The 18,961-nt window shown below is 40.3% G+C and overlaps 1 protein-coding gene across 1 annotated transcript in view; it reads right to left on the bottom strand.

The window, feature by feature from the left end:
* Nucleotides 1-12,084: 12,084 nt before the first annotated feature.
* The window catches only part of LOC134224895 (E3 ubiquitin-protein ligase goliath-like), a 287,207-nt gene continuing 280,330 nt past the window's right edge, over nucleotides 12,085-18,961 (bottom strand). Inside the window, exons 8-10 of the mRNA XM_062704541.1 lie at nucleotides 13,638-13,787; nucleotides 13,334-13,567; nucleotides 12,085-13,267 (exon numbers count right to left, since the gene is read on the bottom strand). Of these exons, the coding sequence (XP_062560525.1) occupies nucleotides 12,707-13,267; nucleotides 13,334-13,567; nucleotides 13,638-13,787 (945 nt within the window). The 3' untranslated portion in view covers nucleotides 12,085-12,706. The remainder of the gene's footprint in view (nucleotides 13,268-13,333; nucleotides 13,568-13,637; nucleotides 13,788-18,961) is intronic.

Genomic DNA, 18,961 nt, shown 5'->3' with positions numbered 1-18,961 from the left:
CTGTATTATTTCAATGCAATAATTGTATTGAAATAATATAGATTTTGTATATGCCCAATTATTATACAGTTTCTGCAAGGTTCTTATGCAGAACTGTATTAAAATCTGCCATCCGCTGGTTGGGTGCAGATGAGGTTGACCCGATTTTGTCACTCCCCGATTTTGTCTACCCCTGATTTTGCCTAACCCGATTTTATCACGTTTTCGACCCAATTTGCCGCAAACAACAATGATTTTCATGAAATAACTTTCACTGCCTGTAGCTTATTATGCATCATTTATGAGTACCTGTTAAGAAATTTGTAAGTCTCTTCGACAAAATATTACGGATTCCATTCACGTATTTTGCATTGCCTTCATTACGGAGCCCACGTTCATAACTACTTAAAATACAAACATATACCAAAAAGGGGTCTCACAACTTGTTCATTTTCAAATAACTGCCTCTATTAATGAGATTGATCCACCGACCTTGACTCCATTTCATAGACTACCTGGAGCTCAAGACAACAACAAGAACTACTTAGAATACAAACATATACCAAGATAAGGTCACAAATCTTGTTTATTCTTCGATAACTGCCTCTATTATGGAGGTTGATCCACCGACCTTAAATCTATGGAGTTCGTAGACTACCTAGAGCAGACGACAACACCAAGAATTAATTGGAATACAAACATATGCCAAGAAGGGGTCACAAAACTTGCTTATTCTTCGATAACTGCCTCCATTACGGAGATTGATTCGAAGATCTTGACTGTATGGAATTCGTAGACTACCTGGAACTCATGACACCAACAGAAACTACTTGGAATACAAATATATACCAAGAAGGGGTCATACAACTTGTTTATTCTTCAAAAACTGCCTCCATTACGGAGGTTGATCCACAGACCTTGAATTTATGGAGTTTGTAGACTACCTGGAACCAATGACAACAACAAGAATTACTTGGAATACAAACAAATACCAAGAAGGGGTCACGCAACTTGTTTATTCTTCAATAACTGCCTCCGTTACTGAGGATGATCCTCAGATCTTGACTCTATGGAGTTCGTAGACTACCTGGAGCCCACGACAACAACAATAACTACTTGGAATACAAACATATACCAAGAAGGGGTCGCGCAACTTGTTTATTCTTCGTTAACTGCCTTCATTACGGATATTGATCCGAAGACCTTGACTGTATGGAGCTCGTAGACTACCTGGAATCAATGACAGCAACAAGAACTACTTGGAATGCAAACATGTTTTGAGAAAAGATCATTGGATGACCCGGAACATATACTGTGAAAGCATTATATGCTAAACACCATAAAGAGCATGTACCGTTTTTGAATTTGCACGATAGACCTTTGGTTACGTTAGCAGACCATAAGATCTTATTCCAGTGATTTTTTGGATGACTGAGGCCTTACTCCAAGGGTTTTTGGAGACCCAGAATATATACTGTGAACACCGACTATTCTAAGAAGCGCAATAAGCATGTAATATATTTGAAACTGGTTGATAGTCCTTCGGTTACGTGTGTAGACTCTTAAGCCTTACTTCAAAGATTTCTTGTATAACCATGGACAAAAGGTAAAAAGTATATGAGTTTCTGTTTCCAAAACTGTCAAAATTATCTAAATCGGTTGAAAATTTTTAAAGTTATGAAAATATCAATTTATGGGAACACGGGTACCCTGTCGGCCATCCACGTGGTAAAAAAAAAATCAGATGCCTCTCCCCACGTCCCTCCTCACTGTATCAACGTGATTTTCTCACAGATGCTACATTTTATGGAGTTCTTAGATGTCACCGAGTTTCTGCTTTCAGCTATAAAAATTCATTGAAATATCACCCCTTGAAGTTGAAAAAGGAACACGGGTACCCCGTCGGCCGCATAAGGGTTAAAATGATTCAGCACTACCCTGTCTGATAGTGTACCGCTGCAACCATCGCCGACGCTAACTGGAGCTAACAGACTAAGCACCCGCCACTAAGTCAGTCTAAAACCCCGGTGGCTCATTACAGAAAAGCCCATCGTGAAAGCTGGGCTGTCAACGGCGTTTGGTGGTCATCCTATGGAGGAAGTCAGAGTAGACGCGACAAAGAAGTTTGACAGTTTATTGATAATAATTATTATTCCTTCACGTGAGTTGCGTCGGACTTTGCGTTTACTCCGGCAGACACCTAGGAATCAGCAAAAACGAGCCGAAGAAAGTTTCCCAGAACGCATCCACTGCAGCAGCGAAGAAGATTCCGATTCCCTCTACTGGCATCAATAGACATCAGCGAGAAACTGCCGTCAACTGCCCCAAAACTTTTGAGAGAAAACGCGCGTGTAAGTTAGCAGAAACGAACAGCCCTGTACAAGAATGGCGGGCATAGAAAGCTTTCAATAAAAGCAGGCCAAGTTCTAGTTGGAATGTAGTGCTATGGAAGAAGAAGTTTGCGATGCATTTACGAGCAGGGAATGTAAATAACAACACAGAAAAAAATAATGAAAAATAAACAGCGCGTAAAACTTGACATGCGGCAATTTACGCTATTCTTCGCTAAAATGGCCCTCTTTCTAACAAGAATGCTTTCAACTTGTATACAATATTGACGATTCACGTCAATTATTGTATACATGTGGGCTATATCCCGTTTGGAATTACACTAATAATGGCGTTCCATTTATGTGCATGATTTTAAGCGTAAATTTCAGTGATTTTTTCTATCTGTGAACATTGCCAATGGGGGAGGTTCCTTCATCAGTGCTCTCTTCTCTCTTCGTTGGCATTGCATCCCCCACTGGGACATTGCCGCCTCGCAGCTTAGTGTTCAATTAGCACTTCCACAGTTATTAACTGCGAGGTTTCTAAGCCAAGTTACCATTTCTGCATTTGTATATCATGAGGCTAACACGATGATACTTTTATGCCCAAGGAAGTCGAGATAATTTCCAATCCGAAAATTGTCTAGACCGGCACCGGGAATCGAACCCAGCCACCCTCAGCATGGTCTTGCTTTGTAGCCGTGCATCTTACCGCACGGCTAAGAAGGGCCTTCATCAGTGCTGCCACCTGGAAAAGTTTAGAAAGAAATTTTTTTGTCAAACAATTTTTAGTTTGTGAGGTTAGAAATTCAACAATCTTAAGCATTAACTGCTTATTCGAAAAACATATAAAAATCGAGATATCATGTCTATTTTGTGTGCCTTTGAAATTCTAGCCCCGTAAACCAAGATTTTTTTGAGAAACGTCCTTAATTTTTGTTTTATAACAAAAATATACTTCATTTCCTATACCGCATCGTGTGAAATTTCAATGATTCTACTTTTTCTCTCGATGACAGCTGGTGGTCTTCTCCTCCCCTATGACAACAACATTGTCCTCTCTCGTAAATGTTGGGACAAACTCAACTCGCAATAAGCGTTTGTCCCAAACTGCAACAGAATAGGACAATGATCGGTTTTCGATGATGTTTTTGGTTAAATAAGTATCAGTTATCAATGTTTAGACATAAACTTATCAATGTTTAGACATAGAGAAAATTGAAAATCCATCGAGAAACGGCCGAGATATTAACGATCAAAGTCTATCATATTTTCGTGACGTTCTTCGATTTTTTGCAATCGTAAAGTGTACCCCAATATAGAAAAGACAGACGTAGTTCTACGTCAAAAAGTGATGCAATTGTGGACAAACATCAGACCGATTCTCCAGATCAACCCAGATTTTTTTTCTTTCCTTGTTTACGATTTTTGAAATATTTAGTAGTTCAAAACACATAGATTCTTTGGAAAAGTTGGCCTTGAAAAATCGACAAAGAATGGACTGGGATAATAAAACGAGATAAAATAACTGAGGAAAAGGGCCAACTTGTTTTGTGAGCACCCAGTTGCAAAATCCAAGTGCAAAGCAATATTTTTCCAAGATCTTTCTTAAGAGTTCCAGTAAAAAGTAGGTACTTCACAAATTATTTAAATAAGTCAGAACATTTTTTGTTGAAATCAGGAAAAAAAACTGTATGAATGAAGAAAAATTATTAGTTGACGACTATTGTTAGTATTATTGAGCGATGACCAGCTAGGGTAACTGTCCTATTTTGGACCCCTAGAGGAAGTGCATTCCAATATATGCTTATATCTATTTAAATACAGGTTCGATATGGGCGGAAATGACACCATTTCAAATATGAAAGTCTTATTTACGAAATAAAAACTCGAAATGGGCTTCAGTTATCGATAAATTACTGAAATTTGCCATTTTCTGAAATAAAAATATTCTTCGTTTTGGACAGTGCAACATATTTTGGACCCCCAAATGTACACATTTTGGACACCCCCAATTTAGTCTCTTCAAAATCGAATTTCTAATTTACCCTGGTCAATTGAGCCGAAGCCAAGTCTTATCTTTCGATTGGCATGCATCAATGAGAAGATTCCTGCGTTTTAAATTCACAATTTCGACAAAAAATTATTGTGTACGTTCTGAGATTTTCAGTGATGTATACTTTTAAGCGTAACGCATTGTAACGCTCGCCTTCTTGAACAATATAATTTCCTCGAAATTTCATTTAAATATCGCTTTTTTTTGCACGGGAAACCAGTGAAACAGATGCTGAACAATAGTAATTTCCTGAAGCCAATGGGGGAATTAGCAGCGGCATTGTTCTTAGTTCAGAAATCAGAAAAATGTCGCCAGGAGGGTCCAAAATGTGTAGGGGTCCAAATCAAGTTGGTTACCCTATCGCTTTAACCTGTGGCCAAGTTAGATTTCGGTCGACTTCTTTTAAGCCTCAATAAAGAAATAAAAGAAGTCGACCGAAATCTATCCTGGCAACATGTTAAAGGGATAGCTGGTCATCGCTCAGGTTGGAGATCTTTCAAGTCGGCCCTTTGCACCGCCGGAGGTGTACAGGACCCATAAGGGAAGATCCATTAATTATGTAACGCAAAAATTGGACATTTTCAACCCCCCTCTCCCCTATGTCACACTTTTTGTATGAAACATCTGAAAATTTTGTATGGATCGTCACACTTTGACCAACTCCCTCTCCCCCCTCTAAGCGTTACGTAATTTGTGGACGCTCCCTAAGTAAGTAAGTAAATTGTTAGTAATTTTTGTTCCAACAGTTTAGTAATTATTTAAAGACGGATTCCAGAGAAAAATGTTCAAGAGAATAATCTATTGGTATAATCCATGGAAGAACTGCAGAAGATAATAACTAGGGAGCTTCTTATGGTATCCTAACGGTATCTGTTGTTTAAGGTAAATTACGACAAAGTTCAAAAATGGTTGCCACAATAATGTTCGTCTTGGCCCTCATCTCGCATTTTTGCTCGCACATATGTTAATTCATGGAAAATTAGCACATATGAAAGCCATTTTTGTGTATGTTACAAGTGAGCAAAAGTGAAAGCTGCTTTTCGCTTTTGCCTGCCGTTTTATTTTGGAGCTATGTGCCTCTGAAAGGGCTATGTACTTTTGAAATTGGATTCCAACGCGATTCACTTTAACGCCAGCAAGCTCTAGAATGAGGAAAATTTTGGAAAAAAAAATCCTGGGAGATTCTTCATATTTTTGACGATGTTCAATTTTTTTGTTTTGGAAAAATCCCCCAAAAAAATTTGTAAAATTTCTGTGGGAACTGGACAGAACCTCTAACACTCTCTACATACGTTCTAGGGTTTTGGTGTCTTCAGTACACTATCGCGGGTGATTCTATGCTTCACCGCCATCCAACGATATTGTTATCGGGGGACTTTTGGGAAAAACAATGATTTTTCAATAATTCCGAAATGCAATGTCCGATCGGGCCAATTTCGAAACAATGGGACAGCATTCCCCGTCGAATTCAACTTGCAATCAGATGATGCTAAGTTCCAAAAAGTGTGTCTTCAAAATTTGTAAACATACACACATATTATCATACATACATACACACATACAGACATACGGGCAGCAGGGACTATGTCTAAGGGCTTAACGACACCTCCCCACGGCCTCTGCGAGCTAGGGCAGCGGTTCTCAACCTGGGGTACATGTACCCCTGGGGGTACCTTCGCTGGCCCTAGGGGGTACCTAGGACAAAAATGCGTAATGGCGGACGTATTACAATTCCAATCAAAACTCATTGGTACAGTTTTGATAATTGTGTATTTTTATTTCAAAAGATTATATTGTACATAATATGCAATGCTATCAATAAATTCCAATTGGATTCTACCTTCTACAACCAACACAATGTATGAAAGGCTGCGGATCAAAAGATCGAACGTGCAGAACGTCGAATGAACAAAATGATTTTGTTTTCACTAGAGCTCGGTTGCTTCGTTACAAGAGGATAAAAAGCACCCTTCTACGCATCTCGGAAGCCTTCTTCCAAGCAGCTCGAAGGCCTCCTTTCAGGAGACTCGGAATCCTCCTGGGCACTTCAGAAGCCTCCTTTCAAGTGGATAGGTTGCCTCCTTTCAAGAGGCTCGTAAGCTTCCTTTCAAGAGGCTCGTAAGCCTCCTTTCAAGAGGCTCGGAAGCCTCCTTTTGAGAGGCTCGGAAGCCTCCTTTTAAGAGGCTCGGAAGTCTCCTTTTAAGAGGCTCGGAAGCCTCCTTTCAAGATCCTTTCAAGAGGCTCGGAAGCCTCCTCTCAAGAAGCTCGGAAAGCTTTTTTTATGAGGCTCGGATGCCCCCTTTCAAGAGGCTCGGAAGCCTCTTTTCAAGAGGTTCGGAGCATCCTTTCAAGTGGTTAGGTTGCCTCCTTTCAAGAGGCTCGAAAGCCTCCTTTTAAGAAGCTCGAAAGCCTCCTTTCAAGAGGCTCGGAAGTCTACTTTCAAGTGGTTCGGAAGCCTCCATTCAAGAGGCTCGGAATTCTTCATTCAAGAGGCTTGGAAGCGTCCTTTTAAGATGCAAAGGAAGACTCCTTTTAAGTGGCTCAAAAACCGCCTTCCAGGCTCAGAAGCCTCCATTCAAGAGGCTCAAAAGCCTCCTTCCAAGAAGCTCGGAAGGCTCCTTTCAAGAGGCTCAAAAGCATCCTTTCAAGAGGCTCAAAAGCCTCTTTCTAAAAGACTCGGAAGCGTCATTTCAAGAGGCTCGAAATCCTTCTTTCAAGGGGCTCGGAAGCCTCCTTTCAAAAGGCTCGGAATCCTCCTTTCAAAAAGCTCAAAAGCCTTCTTTTCTAGAGGTTTAAAAGACTCCTTTTAAGATGCAAAGAAAGACTCCTTTTAAGTGGTTCAAAAACCTCCTTCCAGGCTCAGAAGCCTCCTTGCAAGTGGCTCAAAAGCTTCTTTCCAAGAGGCTCAGAAGGCTCCTTTCAAGAGGCTCGAAATCCTTCTTTCAAGAGGCTCGGAAGCCCCATTTCAAGTAGCTCAAAAGCCTTCTTTTCTAGAGGCTCAAAAACCTCCTTTTCTAGAGGCTCAAAAGCCTGCTTTCAAGAGGCTCAGAAGCTTCCTTTCAAGATCCTTTCTTGAGGCTCGGAAGCCTTCTTTCAAAAGGCTCGGAAGCCTCCTTTCAAGAGGCACAGAAGCCCGCTTTAAAGAGGCTCGGAAGGTTCCTTTCATGAGGCTCGGAAGTCTCCATTCAAGAGGTTAGGTTGCCTCCTTTCAAAAGGCTCGTAAGCCTCCTTTCAAAAGGCTCGGAATTCTTCTTTTAAGAGGCTTGGAAGCGTCCTTTTAAGATGCAAAGGAAGACTCTTTTTAAGTGGCTCGAAAACCGCCTTCAAGAGGCTCGGAAGCCTCTCTACAAGAGGCTCGGAAGCCTCTCTACAAGAGGCTCAAAAGCCTCTAATCAAGAGGCGCGGAAGCCTACTTTGAGGAAATTCAAGAGCTGAAAGGAGCTTCCTTTCAAAGGGCTCGGATTTATTCTTCAAGAGGATTGGAAGCCTTATTTCCAGAGGGGGTACCTCAAATAATGCAAAAAATCGAAGGGGTACCTCTAAAAAAAAATGGTTGAGAACCGCTGAGCTAGGGGGACGTGGTGGGGCTTGGCAGCGGGCTCTGTTAAACCTCTACCAAAAGCTGCATTTGTCCGCAAGCAGGCCCTATCAAAGCGACCGTGTGCCACTCAAAGCGCACAGAAGCCCAAGGAGTGCCAATTGGCACTGAACGCTTGGCACGCTGTCCAATCCTGCCACCAAGCTTTGCCTGCTGGCCTGCTCAGATGCCCTTGCCTAACTTGCGCTGATCTGGCTCTGAACACGTAAGCCGACGGCAGCCACAAGGGGGACCCATTTACAATGAGTGAAGCAAAACAAAATAATTAAGCTGTTGTGGCAGTCGGTCTCGGAGTCGAGGATCGATGTCGTACTCCTGTCCGACACGTACAACGTCCCTGTCGATAAAGGCAATTGGGTGGCGGACGGGTCTAGGATGACGACTATTTGCACGACGGGACAGTACCCGATCCAAGTGGTGGTACACTCCTCTGCTGAGGGTGTTGCGATAGCTAAGATCAATGCTGTGTTCTATTGTAGCTGCTATGCCCCACCAAGGTGGCCATTATAACAGTTCAACCAGACGATCAATAGGCTACCGTCTGACCTAGTGGCTCGTAAGCCGGTCGTCATAGCAGTAGATTTTAACGCTTGAGCAGTGGTGTGGGGCAGCCGCTGCACCAATCAAAGGGGTCAAGCGTTACTAGAGGCGCTTGCGAAGCTCGACGCAGTGGTAGTCAATGATGGTTCGGCTAGCACTTTCAGAAGGAACGGGGTCGTGTCATGGATTGACGTAGCGTTTGTCAGTCCTGGTCTGGCACCAGACTTGGACTGGAGGGTGGTCGAGGGTTACACCCATAGTGATCATCTAGCAATTCGCTTTAGGATCAACTATGGCGTGCAGCATCCGAGGCCCGGGGATCCCTGTCAGGTCTGTGAGTGGAGAACCAATCACTTCGACAGCGAAGTTTTCACCGCGGCCCGGCCTATATGTACACTGATGTACATAAGTATTCGTCATGTTTTCATAGTAATGTATCTGAATTTATGCGAATACTTTTGCCATTCAGTGTATAATCCAGGGCACTAGACTAAAAACTGTGTCCCATCCAAAGACGTCGAGGACCCATGGAGTGTACATTAATCTTCTTAGCAAAGTCACTCTCAACGATTCGTCAATCATCTTTCCCCCTGAATGTGAAATGGTTGGTACGGCTGTTCCCGTTTCTTCCTTTCGTAGATTCAAACCTCTTCGTTGATCATGTTATTTATTACTAAATAATCTGATTGCCGGGGAGTTCTGGATTTTCTCCCAAATTCAAGCCTGCACGGTGGGCCTGGCCGTTTTAATACTTGTGTCATATTTATGATATGCTGCAAATATTAATGCAGACGAGAAAAAGTTCGGGAATACAACCGACATTCCCAGGATGATTTTTAATACTGGCTGTGCATGTGCTAAGACATAACAAAACAAGACAAGAAGTTTTCACCGCGGCCCTGGTACTGGAAGTCAACGCTAAGCCAAGGCCTAAGCGGGGATGCGTTGGTAGCTGCCCTATCACGCGCATGCGACGCCACCATGCCGAGGAAAGCCCTGCCGAGAAATGGCAGAGGCCCGGTATACTGGTGGAGTGCTGAGAATGCGGCCCATCGATCAACCTGTCTCAAGGCTGTACGAAGGATGCAACGTGCCCGCACCGAGGATGAAAGAGCGGACCGCCGTGAAATGTTTCGAGCTGCGAAACTGGGCTTTAACAAGGCCACGGAGCGGTAAGAGAGCGTGTTCCGACAGACTTTGCGAAGGAGCCAACGCGACTTCGTAGTGGGACGCCTACAGGATAGTGATGGCTAAGACCAAAGGGGGCTCTTCACCCGCCCCCCCCCCACGTTTCTCGGATAGGTTGGCAAGGATTACCGAGGTACACCGCAAGGCAATATGGATGCGGCCGAAATGGTGGCTCCGGGTACGAGCGAAGAGTTATTCGCGGTGGCCAAATCCCTGGTAACGAACAAAGCTCCAGGGGCTGAAGAAGTTCCGAGCAGTGCTCTCAAAGCAGCAATCATTCCAAACCCCAACATGTTCAGGCTAGTTCAGCTTGGTTTTCGTAAGAGTAAGGTCACGTTGGACGCCATTAACTCGGTGGTAAAGACCGGTGTTCGAGAGATGTACCAGTACATAGCTAGAGGTGAGTCAACCTAGGGCTGAAAACCTCTCAAATAAAGGCAAAAAAAAAACAATACATAAAAAACTGGTAGGGGAACTGTTCCGTTTTCAATCTCACTGTACATATATTCATCTCATAGCGAAACAAAGAAATTCCGCACCAATTTCGTCGCTTCTTTTTGCTAACATGCATGCTCACTGCTGAAAAAATCACAAAAATACTAAACAAACAAAATACCTTTTCATTGCTTTGTTTTTCGTGAGACCAATATCGGAGCTATGAGATGAAGTCCAGGAGCAGTAACCCTATATTACTCGCTTTCAGAAAAAAAAATCTCGCTTTCTTTTTCTTCTTCTTATTGGCATTACATCCCACACTGGGACAGAGCCGCCTCGCAGCTTAGTGTTCATTAAGCACTTCCACAGTTATTGACTGCGAGGTTTCTAAGCCAGGTTACCATTTTTGCATTCGTATATCATGAGGCTAGCACGATGATACTTTTATGCCCAGGGAAGTCGAGACAATTTCCAATCCGAAAATTGCCTAGACCGGCACTGAGAATCGAACCCAGCCACCCTCAGCATGGTCTTGCTTTGCAGCCGCGCGTCTTACCGCACGGCTAAGGAGGGCCTTCATCTCGCTTTCATTCATGTCGAATAAAACCATGTTAGTTGGATGTTCACGCTGTTAACCACCAGAAGAAAGGTTCAAAAATCTATACAAGATATACAGAATTTGTTTTTTTTTTGTTTAGCATCCACAGCAGACCCCAATTAACATTGGTTGCTCCATTTCGGAAATCTCGATTTGATCTTCAAGATAATATGTTTTTTTTAAACCAGTGTGAATAATTGGGTGAGGATGATAGGCAAGCTGAGTACACTGATGTTATCATTTTAACGAAAAAAATGTTGGGGTTGTATACAAGATACGACCGCTCGACGTAAACTACGTAAAACCAAATATAATACATTAAGGTGATTATAGAATGAAGCCAGAAATCGGCCATTTTGTAAACCACGTGCTTTTCCAATATTTTTTTTCAAGAGCACGAGATGAAAGAACCATAACGCGTATGGGGCTGAAATAATGGTAGATCGTTTGCTTAGTTATGCTGAACAATCATAATTTGAGTTTCGGCACTGTACGAAAATTATTACGCCAGATTTGGGCTTTTGGAAATGAATGTAAATAAACGTGTGGTGAATTTGAAATTCACCACGGGCTTCATTCTATAATCACCTTAAACCAATTATTCCGCTCTATATAGAAGAGAAGAAACCATCCCACAACACTACTACCCAGCTTTACCTGGGCAGGTGCCCTATGAGGGAGTAGGGACTCCACTGTCTAGCGGCTGGGCCACCCCATTCATACAACCCAGTTCAATAATAGATAATACCCTAAAAGTAGGCAATTACCAAGGATTGGAACGCACTGTATAGGGGTTGCATAATGCATGAAAGAACTAAAATTTTCAATAGTTTAGCGTTGATAATCAACAGTTTCAATACTACTGGCAAATTGGTGGAGAGTTTGCGAATCGATTGATTTATAAATCTTTTAAATCCATCGAAAGATAAAGGACCTATTAATGTTAGAAATCTTACATGATTTCGTGACGGACCCCAATTTTGAAATTTTCATTTTACACCCTGTATCCGAGTCTTCCCCTTAGACGTAGTTTACGTCAAAAGTTGATAAACCTTCTTTTCTGCTGTACACATAAAAATAAGCTATAATTATCAAGATTAAATTTTCAGCTTAATTGATGCGATTAAAATATATGAGAACACATAAATCTAAATTTAAACTCATGGGTTTCATTTAAAATCTCCTTTTCATGATATCACATACTCTCTGTTTCATCGTACCTTAACTATTCAATGCACATTCTTAATTTTTTTGTAAATGATTTTTATAATTTGAATCGAAAAAAGTACGTGTGGTGTCTAAAGACAATACTTAAATGAAATTGCGTAAAAATATAAATAGCTGCTTTTTTTTCAAATATATTCCATATGACTTTCAATCAGCTCTTGTTGAGTCCTACTGTTATCTAAATCTGCTTTACTTTAAACTTCCATTTGCATTAATTGTCCTATTAACGGGATTAGAATACTCGATCTATTGTTCTACTATAATTAGTGTCTGTTTTGACAATTTTGCTAGAAATTCTAATAAAAACTGTTTTTTTTTTCTTCTCAGATTGTATTTCATCTAAATAGTAGTCGAATATTGCCTCAAGTACTTGAGCGGAAAGTATGGAAAAAATCGTAAAACGAAACACACTAAACCGATATAAAATGGATTAACAAGCTACACTTGAAAAATTCCTCCTATGGATTTGACCTTCTATTCTGGAAGATAGGGAGTGAGAGAGTAAAAGTACATTTATATCACGCACATTTGCTTTAGTCAACTATCAGTTAGCAAGAGTTATGTTTCACCTAAATTCTAGCTTTGAAAAATCGTTGCGGTACGCTTCCGTACGAGTCAGAATCGGGTCAACACCGAACAAATTTAAACCAAAACACAGAAGCCTATAGAGAATGAGATACACTGAAACGAAAGCGCGGCCTCGTTTTCACCCGTTAGCAATTTAAAGTACCCTTTTTATCCTAATATCACGTTTATCACTTCTTCTTGCAGTCGCCTTCGTTGCCGTCCCTGCTCTTGGTGGCGATCAGATCCATGTCACTGTTGGGTTCGGTTTCGTCCGAACCCTCGTCATCGTGTTCCGGATCGTCGCCGTTCGATGATGGTCCGTCATCTGGATGACGATGATGCTGATGAAGATGAGCATAGTTGCGCGAGTGTGAACCGCTGGAGGACGTTCGGGATAGCGAGCAACGGCGGGCGGGCTGCTTGTCCGGGACGGCGACAGCTGCCGGCGCATCGGAACACTCCTCGTGCACTTCCGAGCTCAGATCGATGTTGGTTAGGGAACCGTCGTCACATGGGGCCGATACCGATTGGGAGATCAGGTTCTTCAGGGGTGTGCGAACCCTGCGGCCCTGACTGTGATCAGTTTTGTAGAACTTGAACGGAAGCTTCGACTGGGGCTGCTGGGGAACGTGTTGATGGTAGTGGTCCGGCGGATTCATGCCACGGCACGATCCGGTCGAGTGGTTGCCTTTGTACTTTTTGAGTGTGGCCGGAAGACTGGAGGAACCGTGTGGGCCGGTTGAGAAGGACTAAAATTGTAGAATAAAAAACAAATTAAGTATTGCGAAACAAAATTTTGGATTAAAAATCAGTACATCACTATCGGCATCATCCTGCGAAAAAGTACTCTCCATGTTGTGTTTCTTCTTGTTCAATGCCGCAGCCAAACAACCAACGCAGATGTTGTTGTCATCCGGATTACGATCCTTTTCCGGACAGTCCCCGGTTGGCAAGCTGTCACGTTGCACCGATTGTCTGTTGGAATGATGCCGGCTGGAAGACGGCTGATGTTCGTTATCCGAGTCCGATTCGGAGGAGCTGCGGGAGAGCTAAAACGTAGTTTGGAAATGACGTCCATTAGGAATCACGAAAGGCTAAATATTTTAGATAATTCCATACCCGATTCTCGTTGGAGGCCCGGATCTGGGGCAAAGGGCTAACACTATGACGTCGCTGATAGCCACCGTCAGTACTGCTGTGGTCATCAATCAGGTCTCCTTCCTCCATATCCAAATCCAACTGCAGAATGCTCTCCTGACTGCCGGTGAACTGTTGGGAGAACCCGTAAAGTTTTTTATTTAATTTCATATTTTGACAAACCGATTGCTTCTTATATGTATAAAATGTACTATGTGAGGAAAATTGTTATTTAAATATAAAATAATAGATAAGTATTAGTGACATAGACAATTGGTTTTTGTAGAAATGGTTAGAGGCAGAAGAAGATTTTTAACTACACAGTAAATGATTTTGAAAATTCAACGACATGTAAAACTGTAGGTTACCCCATCAAACGAATTAACATTCGATATTCAATTAAACTTGATTGAGTTGTACAAGCAAGTACAGTTTAAATCTATTTCGATTTAAAAGAATAGTGAGATCGATTAAATGTTACGTTTATTTACATGCTCCAAATATGTGCATAAAAATACATTTAAAATCACAACATATTTTTATCTGTGTACAAAATGAAATGGCGATCAAACTATGAAACATGTTTTTCTGTTTCATAATGCTTAACTAGAAACCATAAGAAAGCAAAATGAGAATCCCAAGCCCAATGGAAAACCAATTTTCAATTTCAATTCTAGACAATACCCTCACTCGCAATTTTAATCTCAAACTCTACTTTAATTCCAACTCAAATATAAATTTCAGTTTGAATCACAAACCCGGATCAAAACATCGATTCGCAATCTTAATTTGAATTTCAACTCAATCTCGATTCTTATCCGAATGTGTGTCATAAACTTAGTCCAAATTCCAAAACTGATCCCAACATCATTGACAATTGCAATTTTGGAAATCATCTCAATCTCGATTCCAATCGTTATATCATCTAAATAATCTAAATAAAAAAAACTCATTCATAACTTTAATTCGAAACCAAGGCCAAGTCTGAATGCAAATCCTTTTACCAATTGCAATTCCTAGTCCAAATCCAACCTTATTCCAAGTTTATTCCCAATTTCAACTTGAATCTAGTTTCAATATCCATTTTACTCTCCTTCACGCTCCTATCCAATTCAAATATCAAAACAAATGAATAGAAATCTCGACTTATGTACGAAGTTGAAATTGCAATCGCGTATCCGATTTTAATTCCAAGTCCAATCCAAATATTGGAATTTTGCAACTCAATGCGGATTCTAATCCTTATCACAATCCAAATGAATTGGAATCTCGACTTCGATTTCATTGATTTTATTGGTATCTAGCTCCCAGTTCCAAGTCGTATCCGAAACTGCTTTATTCACAACGCAAATCTCCTTTGCAATTTTAATTCCATGTATAATTTTATTATATTTCAAATTTTTAGATAGATTAGATTGAGAATTAGACTCAATCTCGATTGAAGTCCCCGATATAATCCCTATAAGAATCCGAATATCATTCACAATTTCAACTTGAAGTCAATTCATTCACGGTTTCATTCCCAAATCTGATCTAAATAAAACCGGATTGGAGTCTCAATTCATAATGCAGATAAATTTATATTTCTTTTCCGATCCTATAATCCTCAATCCAATCTTAATCACCAACAAAATTTCTCCGAGAATAACATTTGCCTTAAAATAGCATTTAAACATTGTTTGAAATATCCCATCACGAAGTCCTATCATTTAAATGTCAATTCCAAGTCTGATCTACATATATGCATTCCTAAGACACTTCGTCTCACAGCTTCAGCATAAACTACATTCCAAATCTAATTTCGATTAAAATGTTTAACTCATACTGAACAATAATCCATCCTTCTTTTGAGGATATTCGTTCTACCAGTACTCAGATTTTAAATTGTTTTCCACTCGCAAAGTTTTGGAACATTTGAATTTGTAGGAACTCCAATTCATACATGAAAGAAAATGTTCGGCTTTGGAAGAAATTTGGTCCACCAAATGCAATTCTGAGACACTCTCTCTCACATATTCAGCATCATTGAATAGACTCCACACTATCCTCTCAAAGGTTTGTTCCTAAGTATTCTCGCCCTCCTAATATATACTTGTTGTTCCGAGTTCTATAGATTCAGAACATTAAAATGTGAAGGTTTATGAGTGAAACGAAATATTTTCCAACAACCAGAAACTTACACTCAGCATCATTGAATAGGAGCTCTATAGTATTCCCAAGCACAATTTAAATCGCAATCTCATTCGAAGTTGCAATCCCAACCAACCTTTATCTCATTTTCAAATTCAACAAAAACCTAAAACAAAATCCTGTCGCACTCTCAATTTCGATTACAATGCCTATCCCTGTTCCATTTGTATTCCAATCACAATTTCAGGCCTAATTTCTTTCCAAAGTTTAGTTACAATTGCAATCTCAATTCCATACTCAGCTTCATTACCAATTATAATTCTCACATACATCTCACATCCAAAACCTAATATTGATCTCAACCTCAACGTCATAACTAGCCTTAATAAATTCAATTCCAAATCAAACATAAGTTAAATCCCCAACCTATTAAAAAACACAATCACAACTAATTCCAAACCAAAATAATATCACAATCTTATTCCCATTGCCAATTTTGTTATTATTTTCAATCCTAAGTCCGTTCTTAATTCATTGGATATGTCTAGATCCTGACTGAAAATTGAGGATAGAAATCTTAATCTCATCCCAATCTCAATTCCAAGTAATTTCAGTATCAAATCCAATTGGAATCCAAATTTTAACCCAAGCGCTAAAGTTTACTCTGTCGAAGACAGTGATCTTATTTTATAATTCCAACTAATTCCATTTTTAAATTCCAATCCCAACCAAAACCTTCGTAATTTCAAAAACAAACCTAAATCCTTTTTAACCCAATCCTAATATCGCTAATATTATTCTCAATTTTGAACATAACCATTACTTATATGTTCCAGCAATCTTATTCCTATTCTAAAAGTCCTCGTTTGACAGGTCTACAGGTCTACAGTTTGGAACGCGCATTTGTTTGAAACTGAGAAATGATTCTGTTCCAATTCTGACACTTAACTGTTATTATAGGGTAAGGCACCAATAAATCAACCTTCCCCCAGTTTCTGCCCACCTATTTTGAAATCTTTATTTCTCGAAAACTAGTTGTTAAAAACAGTTGAAGTTTAGGCTTGCCTATTCAATAAGGCAAAGACAAAGGTGCTGTTTGAACGAGATGGCGCCACAACATTTAAAGTAAAATGAATTTCCTTGTATGGACAAATCATCCGTTCTCATTAACTACGCATCGCATCAATATGAAACCTAGGTCAAAAAGCACAAATAATTTTTAGATTTTTTGTTCCCACGACTTGTTTTACAGTTCTAAACAATAAAAGAGATTTCATTGTACCTCCATACTAAATTCTAGCTGTATACTTTCAATTTCTTCAAGACTGTTCTCCACCTCGTGTGAGTGGAAGGAACATTGAAAGCTTACGATATCGAACAGCAGATGTCACTAGTGTATATGCAATATTATATTGATACAAACACACAGCAACACCACCTGTCGCCTGATAATGGAAATATTGCAATTATACCGTCAGGTGTAGTGGCTGTTGTTAAATATTTAGGAAGGGCCTCAAGCGGAATTTTTGTTAGAACGCAACTGACGATCTCCTATTATTAAATAATAATGCAACATCAACAATTAGTTTTCGAAAAATGAAGATTTTAAAATAGGTGGGCGAAAACTGGGGCGGGACGATTCCTGGGTGCCTTATCTTAGTTATTGCACCTATTCCCTTTCCCAATCACGTGGCCGTGCGGTTAGCGACGTCAATCGTCTAAACGCATGTGCTGTGGAGTGTGGGTTCGATTCCCACCCCGGTAAGGAGAAAACTTTTCGTAAAGCGAACAGTTCTCCTGGTCCACTTTGTGTTGTGTAAATGTCCTTGTCCGTTGTCTAATGCTAGATGTTAAGTGTTCAGTCTGTGCGACCTCTGGTCGAAGACGATGATTCTGTCTTTTTTTATATAACTTGAACTATATCAACAATTAGTTTTCAAAAAATGAAGATTTTAAAATAGGTGGGCGAAAACTGGGGCGGGACGATTCCTGGGTGCCTTATCTTAGTTACTGCACCTATTCCCTTTCCCAATCACAAGTAATATATGAAACCAAATCCCAATAAGGTACCAGTCAAAACGATTAATGCAAGAGATGGCGTTTTTTCAATGGTAGTAAAATCGAAATTGCATCACTATTAAACTACTAATCAGTGCAAACTAAGTGCAGGAGATAATCTTTTCACTTCATACTTCATTCCTTATCACTACTTTCTCCTAAAACACAGTCATTTTCCATAAATTTGCAAAATACTTGATTTTCCCATACATTTTATCGATTTCCAACTACCATTCTTCCATGAGCTCATGGTGAAAATTGTGAAAATCTCAGAACATAGAGTAGCAGGCTTAACAACACAGATAGAAACGCCGGTATCGCCACTCAGTGACGAGTACCGTAAACATGGTGCACGGAAGGTTGTTGTCTACACTTTTTACGGCTGCTGCACCCTGGAAGTAAATGTCATCGAAGTAAACAGTCGGTCCCTTATTGTAATCAAATTGCAATCTCAACCTTATTTCTGATTGTATCAGAATCTCGACTCCGGAGAAGGAACATTTTGCCGGAACTCATTCGGTCGAAAGCCATTTTACCGAGCTCTACCGCTCACTGAAAGCCGAATATACCTCTGCACTTGCCACGAGTTCAAACGGAATTTATTGGAATTTTTGAGTCAAGTTCGAGAGGCAGAGGTCCGTCTTGGTGAACGAGCTGCCAATGTGAGAGGGGAAGGATGTTCAATATGCGCCCCCTTAGTAAATCTCCTAATTTAATGGTGGCTTCATCCGAAATAGTGTAATTTCGAAGTGTTAATCAATAATCTAGCATATCAATCATTAAATGGTCCAACAATTTTTAAGAAAAACCAACGATTTTCTTCCAAAATAGTGCATTTTCATTTAAAATAAACGATGTTGGGCAATTTGCGCAACCCAAAAATGAGAATCAAAATATTCCAATATTTTTCACTGAAATAGTGACACTCTATTGCAAAAGATTACCCTAGCAGCACAATCAAAACCGATTTGGTTGCAGCAACTCAAATGTAACTAAATTCAGTTGTAAAGGGGTTACAGTAACTTTTGTGCAACATGTGTGCTACTCGGGTAGTGTCAGTCTTATACTTTAAGGTAGTCAACAGTTTGGACTAATAAAAAAAAAAGAAGAAAATATTG

Source organism: Armigeres subalbatus, chromosome 3, assembly GCF_024139115.2.
Source record: "Armigeres subalbatus isolate Guangzhou_Male chromosome 3, GZ_Asu_2, whole genome shotgun sequence".
NCBI classification, from domain to species: Eukaryota; Metazoa; Arthropoda; class Insecta; order Diptera; family Culicidae; genus Armigeres; species Armigeres subalbatus.
Note: the sequence above shows the minus strand (reverse complement) of the source record. Positions and strands in the feature narration are given on the sequence as shown.